The 27,617-nt window shown below is 40.8% G+C and overlaps 2 protein-coding genes across 2 annotated transcripts in view; one reads left to right on the top strand and one right to left on the bottom strand.

Annotated features, from left to right (window-relative positions):
* The window catches only part of vps54 (VPS54 subunit of GARP complex), a 28,838-nt gene extending 24,002 nt beyond the window's left edge, over positions 1 to 4,836 (top strand). Inside the window, exons 21-24 of the mRNA XM_034079155.2 lie at positions 130 to 210; positions 380 to 487; positions 597 to 691; positions 2,464 to 4,836. Coding sequence (XP_033935046.1) covers positions 130 to 210; positions 380 to 487; positions 597 to 691; positions 2,464 to 2,569 — 390 coding nt within the window. The 3' untranslated portion in view covers positions 2,570 to 4,836. The remainder of the gene's footprint in view (positions 1 to 129; positions 211 to 379; positions 488 to 596; positions 692 to 2,463) is intronic.
* Positions 4,837 to 5,915: 1,079 nt separating this feature from the next.
* Positions 5,916 to 26,877, bottom strand: LOC117443211 (UTP--glucose-1-phosphate uridylyltransferase-like). Its single transcript, XM_034079167.2, has 7 exons — positions 26,670 to 26,877; positions 25,608 to 25,741; positions 25,186 to 25,483; positions 20,926 to 21,123; positions 20,390 to 20,632; positions 12,347 to 12,451; positions 5,916 to 6,255 (listed from the first exon to the last, which is right to left on the bottom strand). Exons 1-7 carry the CDS (start codon positions 26,829 to 26,831, stop codon positions 6,148 to 6,150), a joined length of 1,248 nt encoding a protein of 415 aa, XP_033935058.2. The 5' UTR covers positions 26,832 to 26,877; the 3' UTR covers positions 5,916 to 6,147.
* Between the last annotated feature and the right edge of the window lie 740 nt (positions 26,878 to 27,617).

The raw sequence follows: 27,617 nt of genomic DNA, 5'->3' as shown, positions 1-27,617 counted from the left end.
ATGTAGAAGAGTAGAAAAGGAAGTACTCAATTCAAAGTAAATCATATTTGTACTGACCTACAATCCATCCATGTGTTTTTATTCTAAGATCTAAAAGTCGTTTTGTTCAAATGTCTTTCTGCTCTGCAGGACTACAACGACCACATAGCGGAGGTCTCTGCCAAGCTGGTGGCCATCATGGACAGCCTGTCGGAGAAGGTTCTGTCGAAGGTGAGCGCGGGTTTGAACGCTTATCCTCTGACGTGAGCATTACATATGTGTGTGTAGTCATCTCTGTGTGTGTGTGTGTGTGTGTGTGTGTGTGTGTGTGTGTGTGTGTGTGTGTGTGTGTGTGTGTGTGTGTGTGTGTGTGTGTGTGTGTGTGTGTGTGTGTCCTCAGTATGAAGTGAAGGCTCCGATGCCCTCGGCTGTTTTCAGAACCGTCTGCAAACAGATGGCGAAGATGCACGAAGCCATTTCTGAGCTCCTTCCTGAGGAGCAGACGCAGGTGAGACGCCGTCTCCGTTCACATGACGACGCAATGTGTCACCATGTGCTGCGTTTCTGTGAGTTGGTTTGCGTCTCAGACAGATGTGTGCTTCTGTGTTTCTGTGCAGATGTTGTTTCTGAGGATTAATGCCAGTTTTAAGCTACACCTGAAGAGGCAGCTCTCTCGACTCGGGGTCGTTAACGACGGAGGACCTCAGAACGGGTAACACGCACTCAATGACTATCAACTCATTTCCTGCCTGAAGATAAAACACATGTATTTGGTTTATATACATATATATGTATTTATATATATATTGGTTTTATATATTTGGCGTGTTGAGCTCCAAGAACCATCACATAGATCACACGGTGACATCACCATGGCGCTCCAACACATTGTACGTGATAGGCTAAGGGGCGGGACATCTCTAAGCCGGCCAGCGTACCAATCAGAGCAGACTCTGGTTTCAGACAGAGGGTGAAAAGAGGTACATATATAAACGTAGTGTTAAAACGCCGATCTTTTTTTATAGTTAATTAAAGACAATCGAAAGTAAATTGAAGCCTTTCTGATACTTCAGTGAGCGGTGTCCCTCTCTTTCTCGCGCTCTCTCTTTCTCTCTCTCTTTCTCTCTCTCGCTCTCTCTTTCTCTCTCTCTCTCGCTCTCTCTCTTTCTCTCTCTCGCTCTCGCTCTCTTTCTCTCTCTCGCTCTCTCTCTTTCTCTCTCTCTTTCTCTCTCTCGCTCTCTTTCTCGCGCTCTCTCTTTCTCGCGCTCTCTCTTTCTCTCTCGCTCTCTCTTTCTCTCTCTCTCTCTCTCTCGCGCTTTCTCTCTCTCGCTCTCTTTCTCGCGCTCTCTCTTTCTCTCTCTCGCTCTCTCTTTCTCTCTCTCGCTCTCTCTTTCTCTCTCTCTCCTCTCTCTTTCTCTCTCTCTCCTTTCTCTCTCTCGCTCTCTTTCTCGCGCTCTCTCGCTCTCTCTTTCTCGCTCTCTCTTTCTCTCTCGCTCTCTCTCTCTCGCTCTCTCTCTCTCGCTCTCTCTCTCGCTCTCTCGCTCGCTCTCTCTCTCTCGCTCTTTCTCTCTCGCTCTTTCTCTCGCTCTCTCTCGCTCTCTCGCTCTCTCTCGCTCTCTCTCGCTCTCTCTCTCTTCTCTCTCTCTCGCTCTCTCTCTTCTCTCTCTCGCTCTCTCTCTCTCTCGCTCTCTCTCTCTCTCTCTCTCTCTCTCTCTCTCTCTCTCTCTCTCTCTCTCTCTCTCCACTTTCAAAATCTATTCAAAACTCATAACAAAATTCCCAAAGTTGTCCTGAAATTAATAAACGAAACAAAAAATATAGCCCACTTATGCAAACCACATTGAATCTGGACTTGAAATGATTCTGACATGCATGGCGAATAAACGGATCTTGTATGCACGCCGCGTCGGCAGTATTCGGTATTAGGCTAAAAATCAAGTTTCAAATAAGCAGACAGGGCTGCTTCTCTCCCACACACACACACACACAGCGCTGCCCCTCACACACACAGGCTGTTTTCGTCATTATTGCAACAAATACACACTTGCAACTGATAACACTGGCAAAGATTTTATATTTATTAGACTATTCAAAACAAATAATGCTTCAAAAAAGTGGGGGCTCCAAATAAATGGCGATCCCCCGCATCCAACGACCGCTACCTGATATCCTTAGAAAGCTAGGAATCTCCTCTTTCCAGCAGCGTATACATCTCAACATGAGGTGGTCCCCGAAAAGCCTTGATAATAAAAAGTGGATGTTATTTAGCTTTTTTCCACGGACCACCTGCAGTACCCCCGCAGACCACAGTTTGAGAAGCGCTGCACTAGAGGACTTCCACAGTGAGAATCTGGAAGCAGGAGATGTTTGAGCGTTTTGAGTGTTTTTAAAATGATTTCATGAAGAGGATAATAATTATTCTTTATAACAATAAATGGCTTTAACTCGAGTCTAACAGTTTTAAATGTGACCGGCTGTCTGCAGGCTGGTGGTGGTGGACGTTGCGTTCTACACGGAGAACGTGCAGGTGCTAAAGAGCCTGGACCGGCTGGATCTGAACATGGTGGAGATCTGGGAGCAGAAGAGGTGATGGAGGACGGAGACGGCACGTCCAGCATCGACCCGGACACAGAGTGGAGACGACCTCAGGGGGGAAGGAAGCCCGGAGGGACCAAAACACACAAAGCCGGGGGCTTCCTGAGCTCCACCTTAGAAACTGTTATCGAGTAACACAGCCTCCTTAAAAGCTGCTGATCACTGTGTGCGATCCAACGGAGGAGCTATAGTAAATTATTAGAGACGGTTTTAGTGGGAGTGAACGGTGTAGATAACGTTTGAGAAAAGACGGGTAATTTATTTTTCTGTCGTCTTGGAAGCATTCTACCTTCCGGCGGACTTTTCCCCCACACGCCGGAGGGCTGAAGAGATTTTTATCACCAACGCACAACGATTTCTTTCTGCCGCTGGTTTCGCAGACTTCACAGCCGAGGATCCAGGGTTCACCTTCTGCTCGTTCTCCGAAGGACTCGACAGGTTTCTTTATCCCGACACCTCATTCATGTGATGATTGTGGGCTGTGGTGACGGGTGGAAATGGATTCTTAAACTTTTATACTCAAGAAATATTTTGCAGACTTCAAGACCTGGAAATCCAGACGATGTGAGACCTGGAGGAATCTGAAAAATGTGTAATTGAAGAGTTAACTCCCCGAAAAACATCAGGACTGTGAACGCGTCACAACTCTCAGCGACATCCTGTCCCTACCAAAGTAAAGCACTTCATCTGGGGATTTAACCCTTTAATTACACTTCTACTAAATTATGCATTTTCTTCAGCCGAGTGATATTCAGCGGTTGTGATGATCGAGGGTGATTTTTCTACGTGTTGTTGAACGATGAGACTGCAGAACATGAAGCATGAAAATCAGCTGCTGACTCAAAGCACTGTTCTCCTCGTGCTGCGGTTTATTTACTTAGCATGATCAGAGCGGGAGCCCTTTGTTTCCTCCGGAGCGCAAACGACTCGAAACGGAGCAGAAAATCCGATTTGAATATCTACACTGGAACTTTAAAACTGGACATCAAGAATTACGTTTTAACGTTTTACTGCAGCAGAATAAGGCGGTCAATTTCATCCCACAATCAAACAAATCTGTGCTTATGCCTTTTATATAGGCCATAATATAAACGTTGAGATAATATAGACAGCAGAACATCAACTCGACAATAAGTGGAACATCAAAATGTACTTAAATGTTTATTTGAAACGAGCCCGGGTCAGGATTTAGTGCAACCCAAACCCATTGCCTTCCTAACCGTGTCTAATTAAATATAACATAAAAAACCAGAATTTACTGAATTGTTATTTAATATCTGCAAAATAACTTGTACTTTAGCAACTAAGTAAATCAGATCTTCACATTTAACAGGATTAACAATACAAGGGAACATTTCTGTATTACATTTCAAAAGAAATAATGAAATTGAATCCCCATTTCACCAATCCCTGATCCGGATCTTTTGGTCAGTCTTCGTCTGATTTTTGAGAAGTTTTTTTCAGGTTTTCTTCAAACATTTGATTATTTTCTTCAGGTTTTCTCAAAATGTCAGATTTAATCCAAACCGATTTTTTCAGAAATTCTCCAAAACTCAAAAAAAATGTAAAAGATTTTCCGACTTTTCAGATTTTCTCCATTTTTTTTTTTTGTCCTTTCAGATTTTCATCAAAATTTAGGATTTTTCTTTTCAGATCTTCGCTTAAACATTAACAAAAAATCCGATTTTCTCCAATGATCTGATTTCCTGCTGCTAATTCAGTCGTTCTGCGCGAAAGAAACTCCTCTGTCAGCTGCACTCACATCACCATCCGGCTCCTAATATATAAACACTACCGTCTAGCTCTAAAATAATTGAAGATGACGAGAGAACAGAACTTTATTGTCACTGCATTAACTGCTGAAGTACTTTAATACAGGGACATCCTGTTATCCTGAGATTTATGAAACTACAACAGCTGTTCTCAGAAACTAACTGCCTAAATGTTCTGGCAGAGATTTAAGATCAAAAGAGTGTGATGTGACTGCAGCTCCCTACGGACAGGGATTCTCCTCACTGCTTCAGAAGTGCCTACTTTTGACTGTCAGACGACACATCGGAGCTCCACTACAGTGTGCCTACCATACCACTGTGTGTGTGTGAGAGTGTGTGTGAGAGAGTGTGTGTGTGTGTGTGTGTGTGAGAGAGTGAGTGTGTGTGTGTGAGTGTGAGTGAGTGTGTGTGGATGAGTCTGGCTGCATGTCTGAGAATCCAAAATGTCTTGAATTCTTCAAACCTGATGTGAATAAAACAGGATGATGGAGCGCCTTGTTCTTCTTCATTCTCTCTATCTGTTGCACATTTTAACATTTAAGGCGTGGTTAATTAATCGCTCTGTTGATAAAGTGTCAGGATATTATCCGTCATTAATGTCCAAAAACATTGTCTTCAAATTAGAGATGTACCAACTGGAGTTTTCTTAGCAAATTACAATTTCCAGTTTTTTGCTGATAATTGACAACAACACATTCTTTACTTTTCCTTAAAAATCCAAATGACATTTTATTAAATATAAAATAATATTGTACAGTGAAGACAATTGATCTAAGATAAATATACTTTAAATAAAAAATATAAATTGTTATCTTTCTATTAAGGCAAATTAAAGTTACGATGGTTAAAAAGTTTGTTTTCCATTCATACTTAAATATTTAGTTTTTTGTTTGTTTTCCTGCCGTTGCATAATTTTTATTTTAATGGGTTTAAAACGACTGGCTTATGAACGGCCTTTATTACAAAGACCGTTGAAGATGGATTATCCAATATTAGCAAAAGCAATATCAAGTAGTTTAGTTAAATTAAAATGTAAAATTCTCATGCAAAAAATGTGCAAATGCAAAATCTTCAAACTACCAAAACGTTTTTAATAGTCATTCATAAATCAATTAATGAAATACGTTTCTTATTAAATTCTGTTTTAAGTTTCTTTAATTTAGTTTCTGGCTTGTATGCCTCTTCACTGACACAAAACTGAGAATGTTGTATTGCAAATTGTAATGGTATTTAATATTTTTATTTCATTTAAACCAACGATAAATCGAGATTAGGAAGAGTAATTCATATTTAAGAAAAAACTTAAATTGTAGTCTATCAAACATCAATGCATAAGTAATGGTTTATAATAATACTATACGGATAGTTTGTTTATGTATATTCATATCTGTATACATACACACATACAGTAGAAGAAACTCAAAGGTCTGTCCCTCTGAATCTGAGCGTGTTTTTATTTTGATATTGTACATTTTCGTCAATCCAGAAGGTGAAGTCAAACTGAGATGACTTAAAAAGACTCTAAAATCTGGTATTAAACTCCAGATACAAACACCACATGACTCTCTGTTGAAGGTACTGCACTTTTTTATTTGACAGCAGAACCACTACAGGGGTCAGACAGAAACAGGAAGTTCCCTCGTGTCTGCAGACAGGAAGACGTTGACCTTTGACCCTTCAGGTTGTCTTTACATTCAAAGAAACCAACTTGTGATAGTTCATGAGAGCAGAATACATCATCTTGAGTCTCTTCAGGGTGTAAATGGCTTGTTTGAAATCGCTTTCTTTCTCCCAGAATGCCTCAGTGATCGAGGATCCGCAGGTTTCCAGAAACGATTTTGTTCTCCAGCATCGCGCCGGCGGGGATATCGATCCGGTCTCCGTGATTGGCTATGATGATGACGGTTCCCTGAAGGAGGTAAAGAGGTTGGAAGTTATTTGACTGGTTTATTGTTGGCAGAGGTATAGTCGGTATGTTGGAACTAATACAGCACTTATTGCATTCTATTTCGATGTAAATTACTGCTTTACTTTATTGCTATCTTTACTATATTTGTATTACAGTGTTCTTAATATAGTTCGCTATCTGTGTTCTTGTTTACATTTTGTTTTACTTTAATGTATTCACCACAACACCAAGTCAAATTCCACGTACGTGTCAACCTACCTGGTGATAAACCTGATTCTGATTCACTATAAAAATAATACTCTGTCCTGTTTTGAAAATAAGGAAAATAAGGAACATGTATTTAAAGCATTAAAATAGAAAAATGTCCCGTTTGACGGTTTACTAATATATATTATGTCATTAGATTTGTATTACTCATGCGTTGATGTAAAGGCAAGCTTCGACTCTGTTCTATGATGTCAGAAATCTTCTTGTCTCCATTTCATTTTGTTTCTATTTTTTTAATTATAAGAGGTTATCAAAGCCTGATCGGTACCGTGTATGAACAACATTTATGAGACAAGGCAAGGCAAGTTTATTTATATAGCACCTTTTAACACAAGGCAATTCAAAGTGCTTTACAAAAAACGAAAGACATTAAAAAAAATGGCATTTAAAATCAGTCATTAAAAAGAAAAGATAATAAAATAAACATTAAAAGAAAAAATACATGGATAAAAGTTACAGTGCAGTTTAAGATGTGAATAGTTCAATTAAACATTAAAAGAAAAAATACATGGATAAAAGTTACAGTGCAGTGTAAGATGTGAATATTTCAATTAAAAGCAGCGGCAAAAAGAAAAGTCTTTAGTCTGGATTTAAAAGTAGTCAGAGTTGCAGCGGACCGGCAGGTTTCTGGGAGTTTGTTCCAGATATTTGGAGCATAATAACTGAACGCTGCTTCTCCATGTTTAGTTCTGACTCTGGGGACAGAAAGCTGACCAGTCCCTGAAGACCTGAGAGATCTGGATGGTTCATAATTTAGCAGGAGGTCAGAAATGTATTTTGGGCCTAAACCATTCAGAGCTTTATAAACCAGCAGCAGTATTTTGAAATCTATTCTTTGACACACAGGAAGCCAGTGTAAAGACTTCAGAACAGGAGTGATGTGATCCACTTTCTTAGTGTTAGTGAGGACTCGAGCAGCGGCGTTCTGAATCAGCTGCAGCTTTCTAATAGATTTTTTAGTGAGACCTGTGAAGACACCATTACAGTAGTTGAGTCTACTGAAGATAAAGGCATGGACAAGTTTTACCAAATCCTGCTGTGACATTAGTCTTTTAATCCTAGATATATTCTTTAGGTGATAGTAGGCTGATTTAGTAACTGTTTTAATGTGACTGTTGAAACTCAGGTCAGAGTCCATGACTACACCTAGATTTCTGGCTTTATCTGTTGGTTTGAACATTGCACACTGAAGCTCAGCGCTAACTTTTATACGTTCTGCCTTGGCTCCAAAAACCATTACCTCAGTTTTATCTTTGTTTAATTGGAGAAAGTTCTGACACATCCAGTCATTGATTTGTTCAATGCACTTACTCAGTGTTTGAATTGGAGCATAGTCTCCTGGTGAAATTGTTACGTACATTTGTGGGTCATCCGCATAGCGTCCTTTAAGTAGGATTCAAACCAATTGAGAACTGTTTCCGAAAGTCCCACCCAGTTTTCCAGTCGGTCTAGTAATATGCTGTGGTCAACAGTGTCAAACGCAGCACTGAGATCTAATAACACTAACACTGAAGTTCTGCCACTGTCTGTGTTTAAGTGGATGTCAATAGGCGCATTCACACTGCGGTACTTTTCCCACAAAGGTTCATGAGAACTTAGTTCATGAGAACTCTTTAGTTCTCATGAACTAAGTACAGATCGCGTTCACACCGGAATAAGTCCCTAGGGGTGGATTAGGTAAATGAAGCCGCTGACGTCACTTCTTCTTCTGCTTTGGGTTTACTGGCAGGCCGCAAACCACTTCACGTCGTATACTGCCGCCCAAAGTCCCCGGCCGGAAGTCCCCGGAGTTGAGGAAGGCTTCAGTAGAAGCTGCTGGGAGTCCCAGCAGTAAATCACCAGAATGCCGACACCTCCTCATCTCCACCGCTCCCATGTTTTATTTTGTGTTGCCATAAGTTAGTCTCTCTGCGCTGGGCTAATGCTAATAATGCTGATGCGAGGATAATAAAATGGCGGCTTCACAAAACTTTTTGGGAGTTTTACGGGGCGTGGTTTGCAATCCGCCCAGCCAATCAGGAATATAGCTCTTTTCTCACAAAAGAGCCCCTCGAAAGTCCCTGCTCTCTAGCAGGGACTTTCGAGGCGGTAAAAAGGTTCGCATGAACTAATTTTAGTACCGGCTCTTTTTGGTGTGAACGCGATCATGAACTAAGTTCGCATGAACCTTTTGTGGGAAAAGTACCGCAGTGGGAAAAGTACCGCAGTGTGAACGCGCCTAATGAAGACCTTTACAAGAGCAGTCTCAGTGCTGTGGTTTGGACGAAAGCCTCACTGGAACACATCGAAACAGTTATTTAAATGCAAGACATTACTCAACCGTTGAAAAACAACTTTTTCAATGATTTTACCTAGAAATGGCAGGTTTGATATGGGCCTGTAATTGTTCATTACTGAAGCATCTAGATTATTCTTTTTTAAGAGCGGTTTAATGACTGCAGTTTTCAGGGCCTGTGGAAAAATACCTGAGTGAAGAGATTTGTTTACTATATGAAGTAATGAAGTAGATCTGAGGCCATGCAAGGCAAAACATCTTTGAAAAATCCTGTTGGAATAATATCAAGGCAGCAGGAGGAGGATTTCAGAAGTTGAATAATATCCTCTAGGTTTTTATCATTAATCTGATGGAATTGTGTCATGATGTCTGAATTGATGTTAAGTGGACACAGAGACAGCACATTTGCTGTTCCTGATGCAGAGGCACTGACTGCTTGTCTGATTTCCTGAATTTTGTCAGTGAAAAAGGCAAAATCATTGCACGCCCTGGTGGATAGAAATTCAGAGGCTACTGACACTGGGGGGTTAGTTAGTCTGTCGACGGTAGCAAACAAGGCACGTGCGTTGTTTTTGGTAATGATGTCAGAGAAGAAAGTCTGTCGTGCGTTTTTCAATTCCAAATTATAAAGGCCAAGTCTCTCTTTATAGATTTCAAAGTGAACCTGGAGATTTGTTTTTCGCCACCTGCGTTCAGCTTTTCGACATTCTCTTTTTTTCTGTTTTAACGGTCATGGCCTTTCTCCATGGAGATATTTTCTTCCCAGTCACTTCCTTTACCTTAATTGGAGCAATGGCATCTATAACATTTTTAATTTTTGAATTAAAATGATCTACTAGCTCATCTACTGAGGTGTTAGCAGGGGCAAGTGTGGAAGAAACATTCGGAGTAAACATTTCCCTAGTATTTTCAGTTAAACATCGCTTTGTGGTTACCTCTTTTTGAACACTTGTGTGAACAGAAATAGAGCTCTCAAAGAAAACACAGGAATGGTCAGAGAGTGCAACATCAGTCACCACAACCTTAGAGATATTCAGACCCTTTGAGATAATTAAGTCCAGAATGTGCCCCTTATTGTGCGTGGGCTCCGTCACATGCTGAGTCAGTCCATAGCTATCAAGAACACAAAACAGTTCTTTAGCCCCTCTGTCCTGGGGGTTGTCAACATGGCTGTTAAAATCACCAACAATGACGAGACGGTCAAAGTCAATACACACTATAGACAGCAGTTCAGTAAGGTCATCAAAAAAGCTTGCACAGTATTTGGGTGGCCTATAGATATTTAGGAACAGAGCTCGAGAGGAGCATTTCAGCTGAAGGGCCACATATTCAAAAGAATCAAAGTTTCCATACGATGTCTTCCTGCATTGAAGGGAATCATTGAACAGAATAGCAACTCCACCCCCTTTCTTATGCATTCTTTCCTGACTCATAAAACTAAGTTGGGAGGGGTTGATTCGATAAGAACAGCTGCACTGTTATTTTGTTCAATCCAAGTTTCTGTTAAAAACATAAAATCAAGATTGTGCTCAGTGATAAAATCATTGATTAAAAATGTTTTTCCTGCCAAAGACCTGCCATTTAATAAAGCTAGTTTAAGTTCGTTAAACACACTATCAGTCAGGTTTTTTGTAACAAGCTGTGGCTGACATGGAATCACTGCTAAATTAGATAAACTCACACAAACGTTTGAGTGCTTCCTGTTTCTAAAATGATTCGCCGCTCTTAATCTATTACCTATCAACACAGATATCGGCAAAGCTACTGGCAGGCAGGGCCCGGCATGTCCTGGAAAGAGTTGGGAGTGCCATACGCCCTTGAGCCTGGACCCAGCACAGAGTTTGTTTCGTTTTGTACACACACATCCTTATCAGGCTTCGGAGACTGCAGATGCTTTCTTGAAGGGAGGGGAGGTGGTTGATGTAAGCACAGCGATGGAGACGGGGGAGATGGTGCGCGTCTCTGCAGTGATTTTGGTGGGCGTCGTTGAGGAGCGGGGGTAAAGGACATGCTGCCAGCCCTGCGTATCGCCTTAGTTTGGTCTTTGAACTCCAGGAAGGAATCGGTGCCAACCCTCTGTATCTCCTTCATGTGTTCTCCAGGAGGGTGGGCGAGGGTGAAAGGGTGAACGGAGAGTAGAGAGAGCTGTGGGGTGAAGGAAGAGTATCCTCAGAGGTGATGGGGGGGTGAAGGGCGATGGAGACTCCTCCATTTGTCTCCCATAATCAAGACATTCCTCAGGCGGGTGCAGTGGTTTTCTGAGCGATGTGTTGTGCCTTTCTCTTGTTTTGATGCCGCTTGTCCTTGGCAGAGGGAACAGATTGATGACGTAGGCAGTTGAATACGTTAGAGCAGGGGTGTCAAACTCAATTTCATCGCGGGCCACATCAGCATTATTGTTGCACTCAAAGGGCCGGTTGTAACTTTAAGACTATATAAAAATACATGTATAAATGTTTAATATATATAAAATAATGTATTATATATTGATTGCCTCTGCATTGGATTATTATGGGATAGGGTAATAACTTCATAATTCACTACGTCTGAAAGCAGAAGTCTAGGGAAAATAATTGCAAGTCTCTTCAGTGAGAATGTAACAAAATGATTTTAAAAGAAAAGCCAAAATCTGGAGAAAAAAAAGTGACATTTTGAAAAAAATACATATTTGAGATGCATTGTGGGACATGTAATTTATGAGCAACGTGCTTCTGTAAAGCGACATGTAACCGTATAATAAACATATTATATTCTTTGCAAGCTCTTGTGGGGCCACAGAAAATGAAGTCACGGGCCGGATTTGGCCCCCGGGCCTTGAGTTTGACACCCCTGCGTTAGAGATAAACAATTTCACTCCTGACTTGTTCAGACAAACTCCATTCGGCTTGAAAAGATGTCTGCGGTCCCAGAAAAAGTTAAAGTTGTCAATAAAATGGACAGAATGGTCAGTACAGACAGTTGAAAGCCAGGTGTTCAGTGCAGACAATCTGCTGAATCTCTCCACTCCTCCTCTGACTGGCGGTAGAGGGCCACTGATGAACACCTCTGCATTTAGAGAGCTGGCAGTTTCCAACAGACATTTAAAGTCTTCTTTCAGCACTTCTGACTCTTGTTTCACAACATCATCTGTTCCAATGTGCAGAACCACATTCTTCACAGTCGGATGTTCAGCCCCAACATGCAGGATCTTCTCAGCCAAGTCAGAGACTGTATCCTTGGGAAAACAGAGTGCTTTGGTGTTGTTCTTACTACACCAAAGTACTGGTGTAGAAAGAAGCAAGTAAGATTACGAAAAGGTCATAGGATGTAAAACTATATAATAATCCTAGAAAGTTATTCGAAGAATTCTTTTTGGACTTACTGTACATCACAGTTGCATGCTATTGTTAAAGCATGACGTTTTTTTTTAACATATGACTTCTTATCGCAAACTTCTATGACTTTTTAGTTCACTTTTCTTTTGGAATACTGCATTATTATTTTTAATTATGACTTTTTATGATTTTTTTCTTTTTGGCAAACTGTTGTCGTGAGAGTTGAGTGTCTGACCTTGAGAGAGACGTTCTTCCCGAAGGTCACGTCTCCGGACACGGTGAGATGGTCCAGCTCCAACATGTCGGGGATGCTCTCAAACCTGCAGAGGAACTGCTGCACCTGAACACAACACAACACATCATAGATGTTACACAGGGTACAATCGGGAAGAATTCAACCAATAATCAAATAGTTTCATAATGTTTTAGTTTCACCTGGTCACCAAAGAAACATATTTTCTTCTTCAGAAAATAACAAAACAATAATTGTCTTTAGATAAAGTAATGAAATCCTAGACTTATTGAGTTAAGTTAAGATAAGATAAGATAAGATAAGATAAGAGGTACTCTATTGGTCCCAATTTGGGAAATGTTTGTGTTGCAGCAGCATAAAAGACAACAAAACAAGGCATTGCACATAAGTAGAAATTGAAGAGTAGAAATAAACAATACTAGAATTTATACGTCTCAAAATTGAATTAAAGCAGCATTGAAAAGTAGAAAATATACAGTAGCCGTGAAGATGGGGTTGACCATGGCTGTGTTGGTTTCTCTGGTAATGAACATGGTCATTAGATAGTTCAAACTGACCCCAGAGCAGTATGTAGTTTAGAAAGTGATGAGATAGTTCAAACTGACCCCAGAGCAGTATGTAGTTTAGAAAGTGATGAGATAGTTCAAACTGACCCCAGAGCAGTATGTAGTTTAGAAAGTGATGAGATAGTTCAAGCTGACCTCAGAGCAGTATGTAGTTTAGAAAGTGATGAGATAGTTAAAGCTGACCTCAGAGCAGTATGTAGTTTAGAAAGTGATAAGATAGTTAAAGCTGACCTCAGAGCAGTATGTAGTTTAGAAAGTGATGAGATAGTTCAAACTGACCTCAGAGCAGTATGTAGTTTAGAAAGTGATGAGATAGTTAAAGCTGACCTCAGAGCAGTATGTAGTTTAGAAAGTGATGAGATAGTTCAAACTGACCTCAGAGCCGTATGTAGTTTAGAAAGTGATGAGATGGTTCAAGCTGACCCCAGAGCAGTATGTAGTTTAGAAAGTTATTCGATAGTTCAAACTGACCTCAGAGCAGTATGTAGTTTAGAAAGTGATGAGATAGTTCAAGCTGACCTCAGAGCAGTATGTAGTTTAGAAAGTGATGAGATAGTTAAAGCTGACCCCAGAGCAGTATGTAGTTTAGAAAGTTATGAGATAGTTCAAACTGACCTCAGAGCAGTATGTAGTTTAGAAAGTTATTCGATAGTTCAAGCTGACCTCAGAGCAGTATGTAGTTTAGAAAGTGATGAGATAGTTCAAGCTGACCTCAGAGCAGTATGTAGTTTAGAAAGTGATGAGATAGTTCAAACTGACCTCAGAGCAGTATGTAGTTTAGAAAGTGATGAGATAGTTCAAACTGACCTCAGAGCAGTATGTAGTTTAGAAAGTGATGAGATAGTTAAAGCTGACCTCAGAGCAGTATGTAGTTTAGAAAGTGATGAGATAGTTAAAGCTGACCCCAGAGCAGTATGTAGTTTAGAAAGTTATTCGATAGTTCAAACTGACCTCAGAGCCGTATGTAGTTTAGAAAGTTACAGTTTTTAAATAAGTGACTAGATAGTTCAAACTGACCTCAGAGCAGTATGTAGTTTAGAAAGTTACAGTTTTTAAATAAGTGTTTAGATAGTTCAAGCTGACCTCAGAGCAGTATGTAGTTTAGAAAGTTATTCGATAGTTAAAGCTGACCTCAGAGCAGTATGTAGTTTAGAAAGTGATGAGATAGTTCCAGCTGACCTCAGAGCAGTATGTAGTTTAGAAAGTTATTAGATAGTTCAAGCTGACCCCAGAGCAGTATGTAGTTTAGAAAGTGATGAGATAGTTCAAGCTGACCTCAGAGCAGTATGTAGTTTAGAAAGTGATGAGATGGTTCAAGCTGACCTCAGAGCAGTATGTAGTTTAGAAAGTGATGAGATAGTTCAAGCTGACCTCAGAGCAGTATGTAGTTTAGAAAGTGATGAGATAGTTCCAGCTGACCTCAGAGCAGTATGTAGTTTAGAAAGTTATTCGATAGTTCAAACTGACCTCAGAGCAGTATGTAGTTTAGAAAGTGATGAGATAGTTAAAGCTGACCCCAGAGCAGTATGTAGTTTAGAAAGTGATGAGATAGTTAAAGCTGACCTCAGAGCAGTATGTAGTTTAGAAAGTGATGAGATAGTTAAAGCTGACCTCAGAGCAGTATGTAGTTTAGAAAGTGATGAGATAGTTAAAGCTGACCCCAGAGCAGTATGTAGTTTAGAAAGTTATTCGATAGTTCAAACTGACCTCAGAGCAGTATGTAGTTTAGAAAGTTACAGTTTTTAAATAAGTGACTAGATAGTTCAAACTGACCTCAGAGCAGTATGTAGTTTAGAAAGTTACAGTTTTTAAATAAGTGTTTAGATAGTTCAAGCTGACCTCAGAGCAGTATGTAGTTTAGAAAGTTATTCGATAGTTAAAGCTGACCTCAGAGCAGTATGTAGTTTAGAAAGTGATGAGATAGTTCCAGCTGACCTCAGAGCAGTATGTAGTTTAGAAAGTGATGAGATAGTTCAAGCTGACCCCAGAGCAGTATGTAGTTTAGAAAGTGATGAGATAGTTCAAGCTGACCTCAGAGCAGTATGTAGTTTAGAAAGTGATGAGATGGTTCAAGCTGACCTCAGAGCAGTATGTAGTTTAGAAAGTGATGAGATAGTTAAAGCTGACCTCAGAGCAGTATGTAGTTTAGAAAGTGATGAGATGGTTCAAGCTGACCTCAGAGCAGTATGTAGTTTAGAAAGTGATGAGATAGTTCAAGCTGACCCCAGAGCAGTATGTAGTTTAGAAAGTGATGAGATAGTTCCAGCTGACCTCAGAGCAGTATGTAGTTTAGAAAGTTATTCGATAGTTCAAGCTGACCTCAGAGCAGTATGTAGTTTAGAAAGTGATGAGATAGTTAAAGCTGACCTCAGAGCAGTATGTAGTTTAGAAAGTGATGAGATAGTTAAAGCTGACCCCAGAGCAGTATGTAGTTTAGAAAGTTATTCGATAGTTCAAACTGACCTCAGAGCAGTATGTAGTTTAGAAAGTGATGAGATGGTTCAAGCTGACCTCAGAGCAGTATGTAGTTTAGAAAGTGATGAGATAGTTAAAGCTGACCCCAGAGCAGTATGTAGTTTAGAAAGTGATGAGATAGTTCCAGCTGACCTCAGAGCAGTATGTAGTTTAGAAAGTGATGAGATAGTTCAAACTGACCTCAGAGCAGTATGTAGTTTAGAAAGTGATGAGATAGTTAAAGCTGACCCCAGAGCAGTATGTAGTTTAGAAAGTTATTCGATAGTTCAAACTGACCTCAGAGCAGTATGTAGTTTAGAAAGTTACAGTTTTTAAATAAGTGACTAGATAGTTCAAACTGACCTCAGAGCAGTATGTAGTTTAGAAAGTTACAGTTTTTAAATAAGTGACTAGATAGTTCAAACTGACCTCAGAGCAGTATGTAGTTTAGAAAGTTACAGTTTTTAAATAAGTGACTAGATAGTTCAAACTGACCTCAGAGCAGTATGTAGTTTAGAAAGTTACAGTTTTTAAATAAGTGTTTAGGTAGTTCAAGCTGACCTCAGAGCAGTATGTAGTTTAGAAAGTTATTCGATAGTTAAAGCTGACCCCAGAGCAGTATGTAGTTTAGAAAGTGATGAGATAGTTCCAGCTGACCTCAGAGCAGTATGTAGTTTAGAAAGTGATGAGATAGTTAAAGCTGACCCCAGAGCAGTATGTAGTTTAGAAAGTGATGAGATAGTTAAAGCTGACCCCAGAGCAGTATGTAGTTTAGAAAGTGATGAGATAGTTCAAGCTGACCTCAGAGCAGTATGTAGTTTAGAAAGTGATGAGATAGTTCAAGCTGACCTCAGAGCAGTATGTAGTTTAGAAAGTGATGAGATAGTTCAAGCTGACCTCAGAGCAGTATGTAGTTTAGAAAGTGATGAGATAGTTCAAGCTGACCTCAGAGCAGTATGTAGTTTAGAAAGTGATGAGATAGTTAAAGCTGACCTCAGAGCAGTATGTAGTTTAGAAAGTGATGAGATAGTTCAAACTGACCTCAGAGCAGTATGTAGTTTAGAAAGTGATGAGATAGTTCAAACTGACCCCAGAGCAGTATGTAGTTTAGAAAGTGATGAGATGGTTAAAGCTGACCTCAGAGCAGTATGTAGTTTAGAAAGTGATGAGATAGTTCAAACTGACCTCAGAGCAGTATGTAGTTTAGAAAGTGATGAGATAGTTCAAGCTGACCCCAGAGCAGTATGTAGTTTAGAAAGTTATTCGATAGTTCAAACTGACCTCAGAGCAGTATGTAGTTTAGAAAGTGATGAGATAATTAAAGCTGACCCCAGAGCAGTATGTAGTTTAGAAAGTTACAGTTTTTAAATAAGTGACTAGATAGTTCAAACTGACCTCAGAGCAGTATGTAGTTTAGAAAGTTACAGTTTTTAAATAAGTGTTTAGATAGTTCAAGCTGACCTCAGAGCAGTATGTAGTTTAGAAAGTGATGAGATAGTTCAAGCTGACCCCAGAGCAGTATGTAGTTTAGAAAGTGATGAGATAGTTCCAGCTGACCTCAGAGCAGTATGTAGTTTAGAAAGTTATTCGATAGTTCAAACTGACCTCAGAGCAGTATGTAGTTTAGAAAGTGATGAGATAGTTAAAGCTGACCCCAGAGCAGTATGTAGTTTAGAAAGTTATTCGATAGTTCAAACTGACCTCAGAGCAGTATGTAGTTTAGAAAGTGATGAGATAGTTCAAGCTGACCCCAGAGCAGTATGTAGTTTAGAAAGTGATGAGATAGTTAAAGCTGACCTCAGAGCAGTATGTAGTTTAGAAAGTGATGAGATGGTTCAAGCTGACCTCAGAGCAGTATGTAGTTTAGAAAGTGATGAGATAGTTAAAGCTGACCTCAGAGCAGTATGTAGTTTAGAAAGTGATGAGATAGTTAAAGCTGACCCCAGAGCAGTATGTAGTTTAGAAAGTGATGAGATAGTTCCAGCTGACCTCAGAGCAGTATGTAGTTTAGAAAGTGATGAGATAGTTCAAACTGACCTCAGAGCAGTATGTAGTTTAGAAAGTGATGAGATAGTTAAAGCTGACCCCAGAGCAGTATGTAGTTTAGAAAGTTATTCGATAGTTCAAACTGACCTCAGAGCAGTATGTAGTTTAGAAAGTGATGAGATAGTTAAAGCTGACCCCAGAGCAGTATGTAGTTTAGAAAGTTATTCGATAGTTCAAACTGACCTCAGAGCAGTATGTAGTTTAGAAAGTTACAGTTTTTAAATAAGTGACTAGATAGTTCAAACTGACCTCAGAGCAGTATGTAGTTTAGAAAGTTACAGTTTTTAAATAAGTGACTAGATAGTTCAAACTGACCTCAGAGCAGTATGTAGTTTAGAAAGTTACAGTTTTTAAATAAGTGTTTAGATAGTTCAAGCTGACCTCAGAGCAGTATGTAGTTTAGAAAGTTATTCGATAGTTAAAGCTGACCCCAGAGCAGTATGTAGTTTAGAAAGTGATGAGATAGTTCCAGCTGACCTCAGAGCAGTATGTAGTTTAGAAAGTGATGAGATAGTTAAAGCTGACCCCAGAGCAGTATGTAGTTTAGAAAGTGATGAGATAGTTAAAGCTGACCCCAGAGCAGTATGTAGTTTAGAAAGTGATGAGATAGTTCAAGCTGACCTCAGAGCAGTATGTAGTTTAGAAAGTGATGAGATAGTTCAAGCTGACCTCAGAGCAGTATGTAGTTTAGAAAGTGATGAGATAGTTCAAGCTGACCTCAGAGCAGTATGTAGTTTAGAAAGTGATGAGATAGTTAAAGCTGACCTCAGAGCAGTATGTAGTTTAGAAAGTGATGAGATAGTTAAAGCTGACCTCAGAGCAGTATGTAGTTTAGAAAGTGATGAGATAGTTCAAACTGACCTCAGAGCAGTATGTAGTTTAGAAAGTGATGAGATAGTTCAAACTGACCCCAGAGCAGTATGTAGTTTAGAAAGTGATGAGATGGTTAAAGCTGACCTCAGAGCAGTATGTAGTTTAGAAAGTGATGAGATAGTTCAAACTGACCTCAGAGCAGTATGTAGTTTAGAAAGTGATGAGATAGTTCAAGCTGACCCCAGAGCAGTATGTAGTTTAGAAAGTTATTCGATAGTTCAAACTGACCTCAGAGCAGTATGTAGTTTAGAAAGTGATGAGATAGTTAAAGCTGACCCCAGAGCAGTATGTAGTTTAGAAAGTTACAGTTTTTAAATAAGTGACTAGATAGTTCAAACTGACCTCAGAGCAGTATGTAGTTTAGAAAGTTACAGTTTTTAAATAAGTGTTTAGATAGTTCAAGCTGACCTCAGAGCAGTATGTAGTTTAGAAAGTGATGAGATAGTTCAAGCTGACCCCAGAGCAGTATGTAGTTTAGAAAGTGATGAGATAGTTCCAGCTGACCTCAGAGCAGTATGTAGTTTAGAAAGTTATTAGATAGTTCAAGCTGACCTCAGAGCAGTATGTAGTTTAGATAGTTCAAGCTGACCTCAGAGCAGTATGTAATTTAGATAGTTCAAACTGACCTCAGAGCAGTATGTAGTTTAGAAAGTGATGAGATGGTTCAAGCTGACCTCAGAGCAGTATGTAGTTTAGAAAGTGATGGGATAGTTCAAACTGACCTCAGAGCACTATGTAGTTTAGAAAGTGATGAGATAGTTCAAACTGACCTCAGAGCAGTATGTAGTTTAGAAAGTGATGAGATAGTTCAAACTGACCTCAGAGCAGTATGTAGTTTAGAAAGTGATGAGATGGTTCAAGCTGACCTCAGAGCAGTATGTAGTTTAGAAAGTGATGAGATGGTTCAAGCTGACCCCAGAGCAGTATGTAGTTTAGAAAGTGATGAGATGGTTCAAGCTGACCTCAGAGCAGTATGTAGTTTAGAAAGTGATGAGATAGTTCAAACTGACCTCAGAGCAGTATGTAGTTTAGAAAGTGATGAGATGGTTCAAGCTGACCTCAGAGCAGTATGTAGTTTAGAAAGTGATGAGATAGTTCAAACTGACCTCAGAGCAGTATGTAGTTTAGAAAGTGATGAGATAGTTCAAGCTGACCCCAGAGCAGTATGTAGTTTAGAAAGTTATTCGATAGTTCAAACTGACCTCAGAGCAGTATGTAGTTTAGAAAGTGATGAGATAGTTAAAGCTGACCCCAGAGCAGTATGTAGTTTAGAAAGTTACAGTTTTTAAATAAGTGACTAGATAGTTCAAACTGACCTCAGAGCAGTATGTAGTTTAGAAAGTTACAGTTTTTAAATAAGTGTTTAGATAGTTCAAGCTGACCTCAGAGCAGTATGTAGTTTAGAAAGTGATGAGATAGTTCCAGCTGACCTCAGAGCAGTATGTAGTTTAGAAAGTTATTAGATAGTTCAAGCTGACCTCAGAGCAGTATGTAGTTTAGATAGTTCAAGCTGACCTCAGAGCAGTATGTAATTTAGATAGTTCAAACTGACCTCAGAGCAGTATGTAGTTTAGAAAGTGATGAGATGGTTCAAGCTGACCTCAGAGCAGTATGTAGTTTAGAAAGTGATGGGATAGTTCAAACTGACCTCAGAGCACTATGTAGTTTAGAAAGTGATGAGATAGTTCAAACTGACCTCAGAGCAGTATGTAGTTTAGAAAGTGATGAGATAGTTCAAACTGACCTCAGAGCAGTATGTAGTTTAGAAAGTGATGAGATGGTTCAAGCTGACCTCAGAGCAGTATGTAGTTTAGAAAGTGATGAGATGGTTCAAGCTGACCCCAGAGCAGTATGTAGTTTAGAAAGTGATGAGATGGTTCAAGCTGACCTCAGAGCAGTATGTAGTTTAGAAAGTGATGAGATAGTTCAAACTGACCTCAGAGCAGTATGTAGTTTAGAAAGTGATGAGATGGTTCAAGCTGACCTCAGAGCAGTATGTAGTTTAGAAAGTGATGGGATAGTTCAAACTGACCTCAGAGCAGTATCTAACTGTCTCTTCAGTAATAACTCTCTCTCTGGGTCTCACCTTGGTGAAGGAGCTGCCCAGCTTCACGTGGGGGGTGCTGGGGAACTCCCTCTTCCTGCTCATGGTGAGCGACCCGGCGTCCAGGCTGTACAGGTTGGACATCACCAGCAGCAGGTCGGAGGACGTCTTCACCGGCAGGAAGCGGCTCCGCGGCACGTTCACTCCCAGAGCGTTGTTGAAACTCTTGATGGCCGCGCCCACCGCCGTCTCCAGCTGGATCACATTCAGACCGCCGTCCAGAGTCTGAGAGGAGAGGAGAGGGAGGGAGGGAGGGTGTGAAGAAATAAAAAGATGTCTTCTGAAGATATACCCTGCTATCTGACATCTGTATGTTGTGTTGATAAAACTACAATAAAACGAAACCATTATCGTGGAGATACTACCTGAAATAACGAGAGAATTAGATATTAGCTAATATACATGCAGGATTTCCACTATGTGTGTTCCTGGTAGATTGCATTTATTGTCAGCTAAATGAAATGTAATTAGGAGGTCTTTTAAGATAATATCCTAAAATGTCAAAGTGAGAACCTCACCTTGGGGTTGACGATGATCTCCAGGTCCAACTTGTTCGTGTCCTGCAGCCTCTTGATGGCCGGCAGAGAGATCCACAGGTTGTTGGTGTTGAAGATCTTGAACTTGGTGACGGACTTGAACTCGTCCACGTGGTTCTTGGGGACCTGAGCGATCTCCAGCAGCCTCAGGTGGTCCTCGTACTGGATCAGAGTCCCGCCCTGCACACAGGAAGTAGCACAGCTTTGAGACAAGAGAAGAGATGATATCTGCTTTCAACAGTGACCCGGTTGGCTAGCGCTCCAACACGTTGTAAGCTAAGGGGCGGGACATCTCTAAGCGGTTGACCAATCCCAAAAGAGCCGTCCAGCTAACCAATCAGAGCAGACTGGGCTCTGGTTTCAGACAGAAGGTGAAAAGAGGTGCTGCAGCACAGGCAGTGTGAGAGAAATAAAGAGCTTTTTGAACTTTAAAGCATGGAGAGACACTACATACTGATATACACCTGAACATCAGCAGGAGAGGACTCTTTAAAGTAGAGACACTACATACTGATATACACCTGAACATCAGCAGGAGAGGACTCTTTAAAGTAGAGACACTACATACTGATATACACCTGAACACCAGCAGGAGAGGACTCTTTAAAGTAGAGACACTACATACTGATATACACCTGAACATCAGCAGGAGAGGACTCTTTAAAGTAGAGACTCTACATACTGATATACACCTGAACACCAGCAGGAGAGGACTCTACATACTGATATACACCTGAACACCAGCAGGAGAGGACTCTTTAAAGTAGAGACACTACATACTGATATACACCTGAACATCAGCAGGAGAGGACTCTTTAAAGTAGAGACACTACATACTGATATACACCTGAACATCAGCAGGAGAGGACTCTTTAAAGTAGAGACACTACATACTGATATACACCTGAACATCAGCAGGAGAGGACTCTTTAAAGTAGAGAAACTACATACTGATATACACCTGAACATCAGCAGGAGAGGACTCTTTAAAGTAGAGACACTACATACTGATATACACCTGAACATCAGCAGGAGAGGACTCTTTAAAGTAGAGACACTACTGATATACACCTGAACATCAGCAGGAGAGGACTCTTTAAAGTAGAGACACTACATACTGATATACACCTGAACATCAGCAGGAGAGGACTCTTTAAAGTAGAGACACTACTGATATACACCTGAACATCAGCAGGAGAGGACTCTTTAAAGTAGAGACACTACATACTGATATGCACCTGAACATCAGCAGGAGAGGACTCTTTAAAGTAGAGACACTAGATACTGATATACACCTGAACATCAGCAGGAGAAGGACTCTTTAAAGTAGAGACACTACATACTGATATACACCTGAACATCAGCAGGAGAGGACTCTTTAAAGTAGAGACACTACATACTGATATACACCTGAACATCAGCAGGAGAGGACTCTTTAAAGTAGAGACACTACATACTGATATACACCTGAACATCAGCAGGAGAGGACTCTTTAAAGTAGAGACACTACATACTGATATACACCTGAACACCATCAGGAGAGGACTCTTTAAAGTAGAGACACTACATACTGATATACACCTGAACATCAGCAGGAGAGGACTCTTTAAAGTAGAGACACTACATACTGATATACACCTGAACATCAGCAGGAGAGGACTCTTTAAAGTAGAGACACTACATACTGATATACACCTGAACATCAGCAGGAGAGGACTCTTTAAAGTAGAGACACTACATACTGATATACACCTGAACATCAGCAGGAGAGGACTCTTTAAAGTAGAGACACTACATACTGATATACACCTGAACATCAGCAGGAGAGGACTCTTTAAAGTAGAGACACTACATACTGATATACACCTGAACACCATCAGGAGAGGACTCTTTAAAGTAGAGACACTAACTGATATACACCTGAACATCAGCAGGAGAGGACTCTTTAAAGTAGAGACACTACATACTGATATACACCTGAACATCAGCAGGAGAGGACTCTTTAAAGTAGAGACACTACATACTGATATACACCTGAACATCAGCAGGAGAGGACTCTTTAAAGTAGAGACACTACATACTGATATACACCTGAACATCAGCAGGAGAGGACTCTTTAAAGTATAGACACTACATACTGATATACACCTGAACACCATCAGGAGAGGACTCTTTAAAGTAGAGACACTAACTGATATACACCTGAACACCAGCAGGAGAGGACTCTTTAAAGTAGAGACACTAACTGATATACACCTGAACACCAGCAGGAGAGGACTCTTTAAAGTAGAGACACTACATACTGATATACACCTGAACACCATCAGGAGAGGACTCTTTAAAGTAGAGACACTAACTGATATACACCTGAACATCAGCAGGAGAGGACTCTTTAAAGTAGAGACACTACATACTGATATACACCTGAACATCAGCAGGAGAGGACTCTTTAAAGTAGAGACACTACATACTGATATACACCTGAACATCAGCAGGAGATGACTCTTTAAAGTAGAGACGCTACATACTGATATACACCTGGACATCAGCAGGAGAGGACTCTTTAAAGTAGAGACACTACATACTGATATACACCTGAACATCAGCAGGAGAGGACTCTTTAAAGTAGAGACACTACATACTGATATACACCTGAACATCAACAGGAGAGGACTCTTTAAAGTAGAGACACTACATACTGATATACACCTGAACATCAGCAGGAGAGGACTCTTTAAAGTAGAGACACTACATACTGATATACACCTGAACATCAGCAGGAGAGGACTCTTTAAAGTAGAGACACTACATACTGATATACACCTGAACATCAGCAGGAGAGGACTCTTTAAAGTAGAGACACTACATACAGATATGAACCTAAACATCAGCAGGAGAGGACTCTTTAAAGTAGAGACACTACATACTGATATACACCTGAACATCAGCAGGAGAGGACTCTTTAAAGTAGAGACACTACATACTGATATACACCTGAACATCAGCAGGAGAGGACTCTTTAAAGTAGAGACACTACATACTGATATACACCTGAACATCAGCAGGAGAGGACTCTTTAAAGTAGAGACACTACATACTGATATGCACCTGAACATCAGCAGGAGAGGACTCTTTAAAGTAGAGACACTAGATACTGATATACACCTGAACATCAGCAGGAGAGGACTCTTTAAAGTAGAGACACTACATACTGATATACACCTGAACATCAGCAGGAGAGGACTCTTTAAAGTAGAGACACTACATACTGATATACACCTGAACATCAGCAGGAGAGGACTCTTTAAAGTAGAGACACTACATACTGATATACACCTGAACATCAGCAGGAGAGGACTCTTTAAAGTAGAGACACTACATACTGATATGCACCTGAACATCAGCAGGAGAGGACTCTTTAAAGTAGAGACACTAGATACTGATATACACCTGAACATCAGCAGGAGAGGACTCTTTAAAGTAGAGACACTACATACTGATATACACCTGAACATCAGCAGGAGAGGACTCTTTAAAGTAGAGACACTACATACTGATATACACCTGAACATCAGCAGGAGAGGACTCTTTAAAGTAGAGACACTACATACTGATATACACCTGAACATCAGCAGGAGAGGACTCTTTAAAGTAGAGACACTACATACTGATATACACCTGAACACCATCAGGAGAGGACTCTTTAAAGTAGAGACACTAACTGATATACACCTGAACATCAGCAGGAGAGGACTCTTTAAAGTAGAGACACTACATACTGATATACACCTGAACATCAGCAGGAGAGGACTCTTTAAAGTAGAGACACTACATACTGATATACACCTGAACATCAGCAGGAGAGGACTCTTTAAAGTAGAGACACTACATACTGATATACACCTGAACATCAGCAGGAGAGGACTCTTTAAAGTAGAGACACTACATACTGATATACACCTGAACACCATCAGGAGAGGACTCTTTAAAGTAGAGACACTAACTGATATACACCTGAACACCAGCAGGAGAGGACTCTTTAAAGTAGAGACACTAACTGATATACACCTGAACACCAGCAGGAGAGGACTCTTTAAAGTAGAGACACTACATACTGATATACACCTGAACACCATCAGGAGAGGACTCTTTAAAGTAGAGACACTAACTGATATACACCTGAACATCATCAGAATATGTTGCTTAAGCTCAGCTGGAAGCAGACTCCCGCCCTCCCCTCACCTTGACGTCGGCCCGGGTCTTGTCGGTGACCTCCATGATGAACTCGCAGCGCCTGTCGGCCGGCTGGCTCATCAGGTGCTGGAGGATGAAGAGGTCCACGGTGGCGCCCAGGTTGTCGATGTTGGACACGAAGATGTACTCCTTCCCCTCGGAGAGCAGCTTGTCCAGCAGCCCGCTGTTACTGAAGCTGGCGTAGACGTCCCCGTGACCCGGAGGGTACCACGCCTCCCCGTTCTGCCCCCCCGTCGACATGTTCTTAGCGATGGGCAGCAGAGACTCCTTGTTGATCCTCGGATACCTGCGGGGGGAAACATGGATAGTGTAAAAAGCTTTCAAAAGACAGACTGTTCACATTGTATTTATATGTGACAAAAGCTGCATGGCAGACACAGTTGTGGTTACACTTTGTGTGTGTGCGGTACCTGCTCTGGTTGAAGGTGTGTATGTTGACGCGGTGGTGTTTGTATTTCTGCAGGATCTTCTTCGTGTCCTCGTCCGTGTTAAAGGAGTTCATGAGGACCAGAGGAACGTCGGCGTTAAACGTTTTGTTCAGATGCTGAAAACAAAAACGGAGAGTTCAGTTTAATCCTGAGCCTCTGAGGTCTGAAGGTTTCATCCAGGTTCTTCTTCACGCTGCCACGGACACTCTGGCTCTGATGTACATTCCCAAAGATACTGAAGTGACTGGTATTTTGTATTTATTGATTGTTGTGCTTTTATTTAGGTCTTAATGTGTGCATATGTATAAATGTGTCTGTTGATTGTGTACATATAGGATATACATATTTGTATATATATTTGGATTTTGTATTCAGGATTGTAAATGACTTATTTAAAAAGAATAACATAATTAATTTCATGGTTCAATTCAATAAATAAAGACTTTATTTCACGTCATATTATAACTGTTAAAATATGGCATGATTTAATACAGTTTGTTTTATATGTTACACCGATATGCAGACAGATAACTGTGTGTTATGACCATAAGTGTTCGTTGTTCCTTATGCCTTGGAGCTAATGGTTGTACTGGGACTGCGTGTGTTGGTGATGCACTGGGCAACTCAACGTGGCTTGATGTCCTTATTGAAGCGCTGCTGCAGTCCGTGACATAAAGTTATTCAGAAAGGGAACTTTAAAGATTAAAATAATCTCCTTTCACGACAAGCGGCCAACGAGGTATTTGTTTCATGTTTTCACGTGGGCGTCATGTCCTATTTTCATTCATATATTTGTATGTGTAGCGCACTATGCTAATGTGTTGAGCTATGTATATGTGTTGTTCGTTGGTGTCATTCTCACGGCGTAACGGAACATTAAAACTGAGTATAAACGCCCGTGGCAAAGAACCGACCCGTGTCTGTGTCGTGAAGAGAGCTACAGGTATTTCGATCTCTGTCCGTACACACAAACTGAAAGGTTGTCAATAAAGTTGACTCCGACTGGCTTAAAGGTGTGGAGGCGCTTGTTTCGAGCGTCCTCACCTCTATCTGCTGCACGGTGAGGTCCAGGAAGGTGTTCTCGTTGCGGACGCTGATCAGACTCTTGGGGCCCGTGCAGCCCATGCTGGTCCCCAGACCCCCGTTCAGCTTCACCACGGCCAGCTTGTTGAGGCTGGCTGAGATGTCGTCAGGAAGTCCCTTCATCTTGATGTGCTCGTAGGGCAGGATCTGAACACAGACAGGGTTAAAGGTCAGGGTCAGACTGTGGAAGGGCAGAGGGGCTTCACAGGGGTCGCTTCTTGAGTCAAGGGCTTTAAGAAACATGACTTAATTACTGTTGGCATAAACAACAGCTGTTTAATTGTCAACTTCATACTTCAATTGTTCTGATAAGGTTTTTCTTTTGTTAAACGAGGAGGCTACCTTGTAGAGTGACAATAATTCACATGTAAAACCACAATGACTCCGGATCATTTTGGGCTAAAGCACGACAGCAGACTAACCGGAAAGAGACTTGAGGAACAACAGGGACAGACGGAGGGCTGAGAGCTGACATCTCAGAACATTCCAAAGTCTTCAGTCGAACGTGTTGATGTGTGTGTTGCCTTTACTGACCAGTCAAATCCAGCCCATAGAATCTCTTCACATCCTACTTTAATATAAATAATGTGTTGTGTTAACTTATAGCACGGTTTGTTAATTACTTTCTAGAACTGAGCATCTTCAAATGAACCCTTACTGGAAATTCTAAACATTTGTACATTTGTTCAGCAATTCTGGTGAGACGCCCGTATTTACTCCTCATTTGGTGTGACTTGGCTCGGCCTTTAGTGTGTGTTAGTGTGTGTGTGTGTGTGTGTGTGTGTGTGTGTGTGTGTGTGTGTGAGTGTGTGTGTGTGAGTGTGTGTGTGAGTGTGTGAGTGTATGTATGTATGTGTGTGTGTGTGTGTGTGTATGTGTGTGTGAGTGTGTGTGTGTGTGTGTGTGTGA

This window comes from Pseudochaenichthys georgianus, unplaced genomic scaffold (assembly GCF_902827115.2).
Source record: "Pseudochaenichthys georgianus unplaced genomic scaffold, fPseGeo1.2 scaffold_554_arrow_ctg1, whole genome shotgun sequence".
In the NCBI taxonomy this organism is placed as follows: domain Eukaryota; kingdom Metazoa; phylum Chordata; class Actinopteri; order Perciformes; family Channichthyidae; genus Pseudochaenichthys; species Pseudochaenichthys georgianus.
This window is presented reverse-complemented; position numbering and strand designations above follow the sequence as displayed.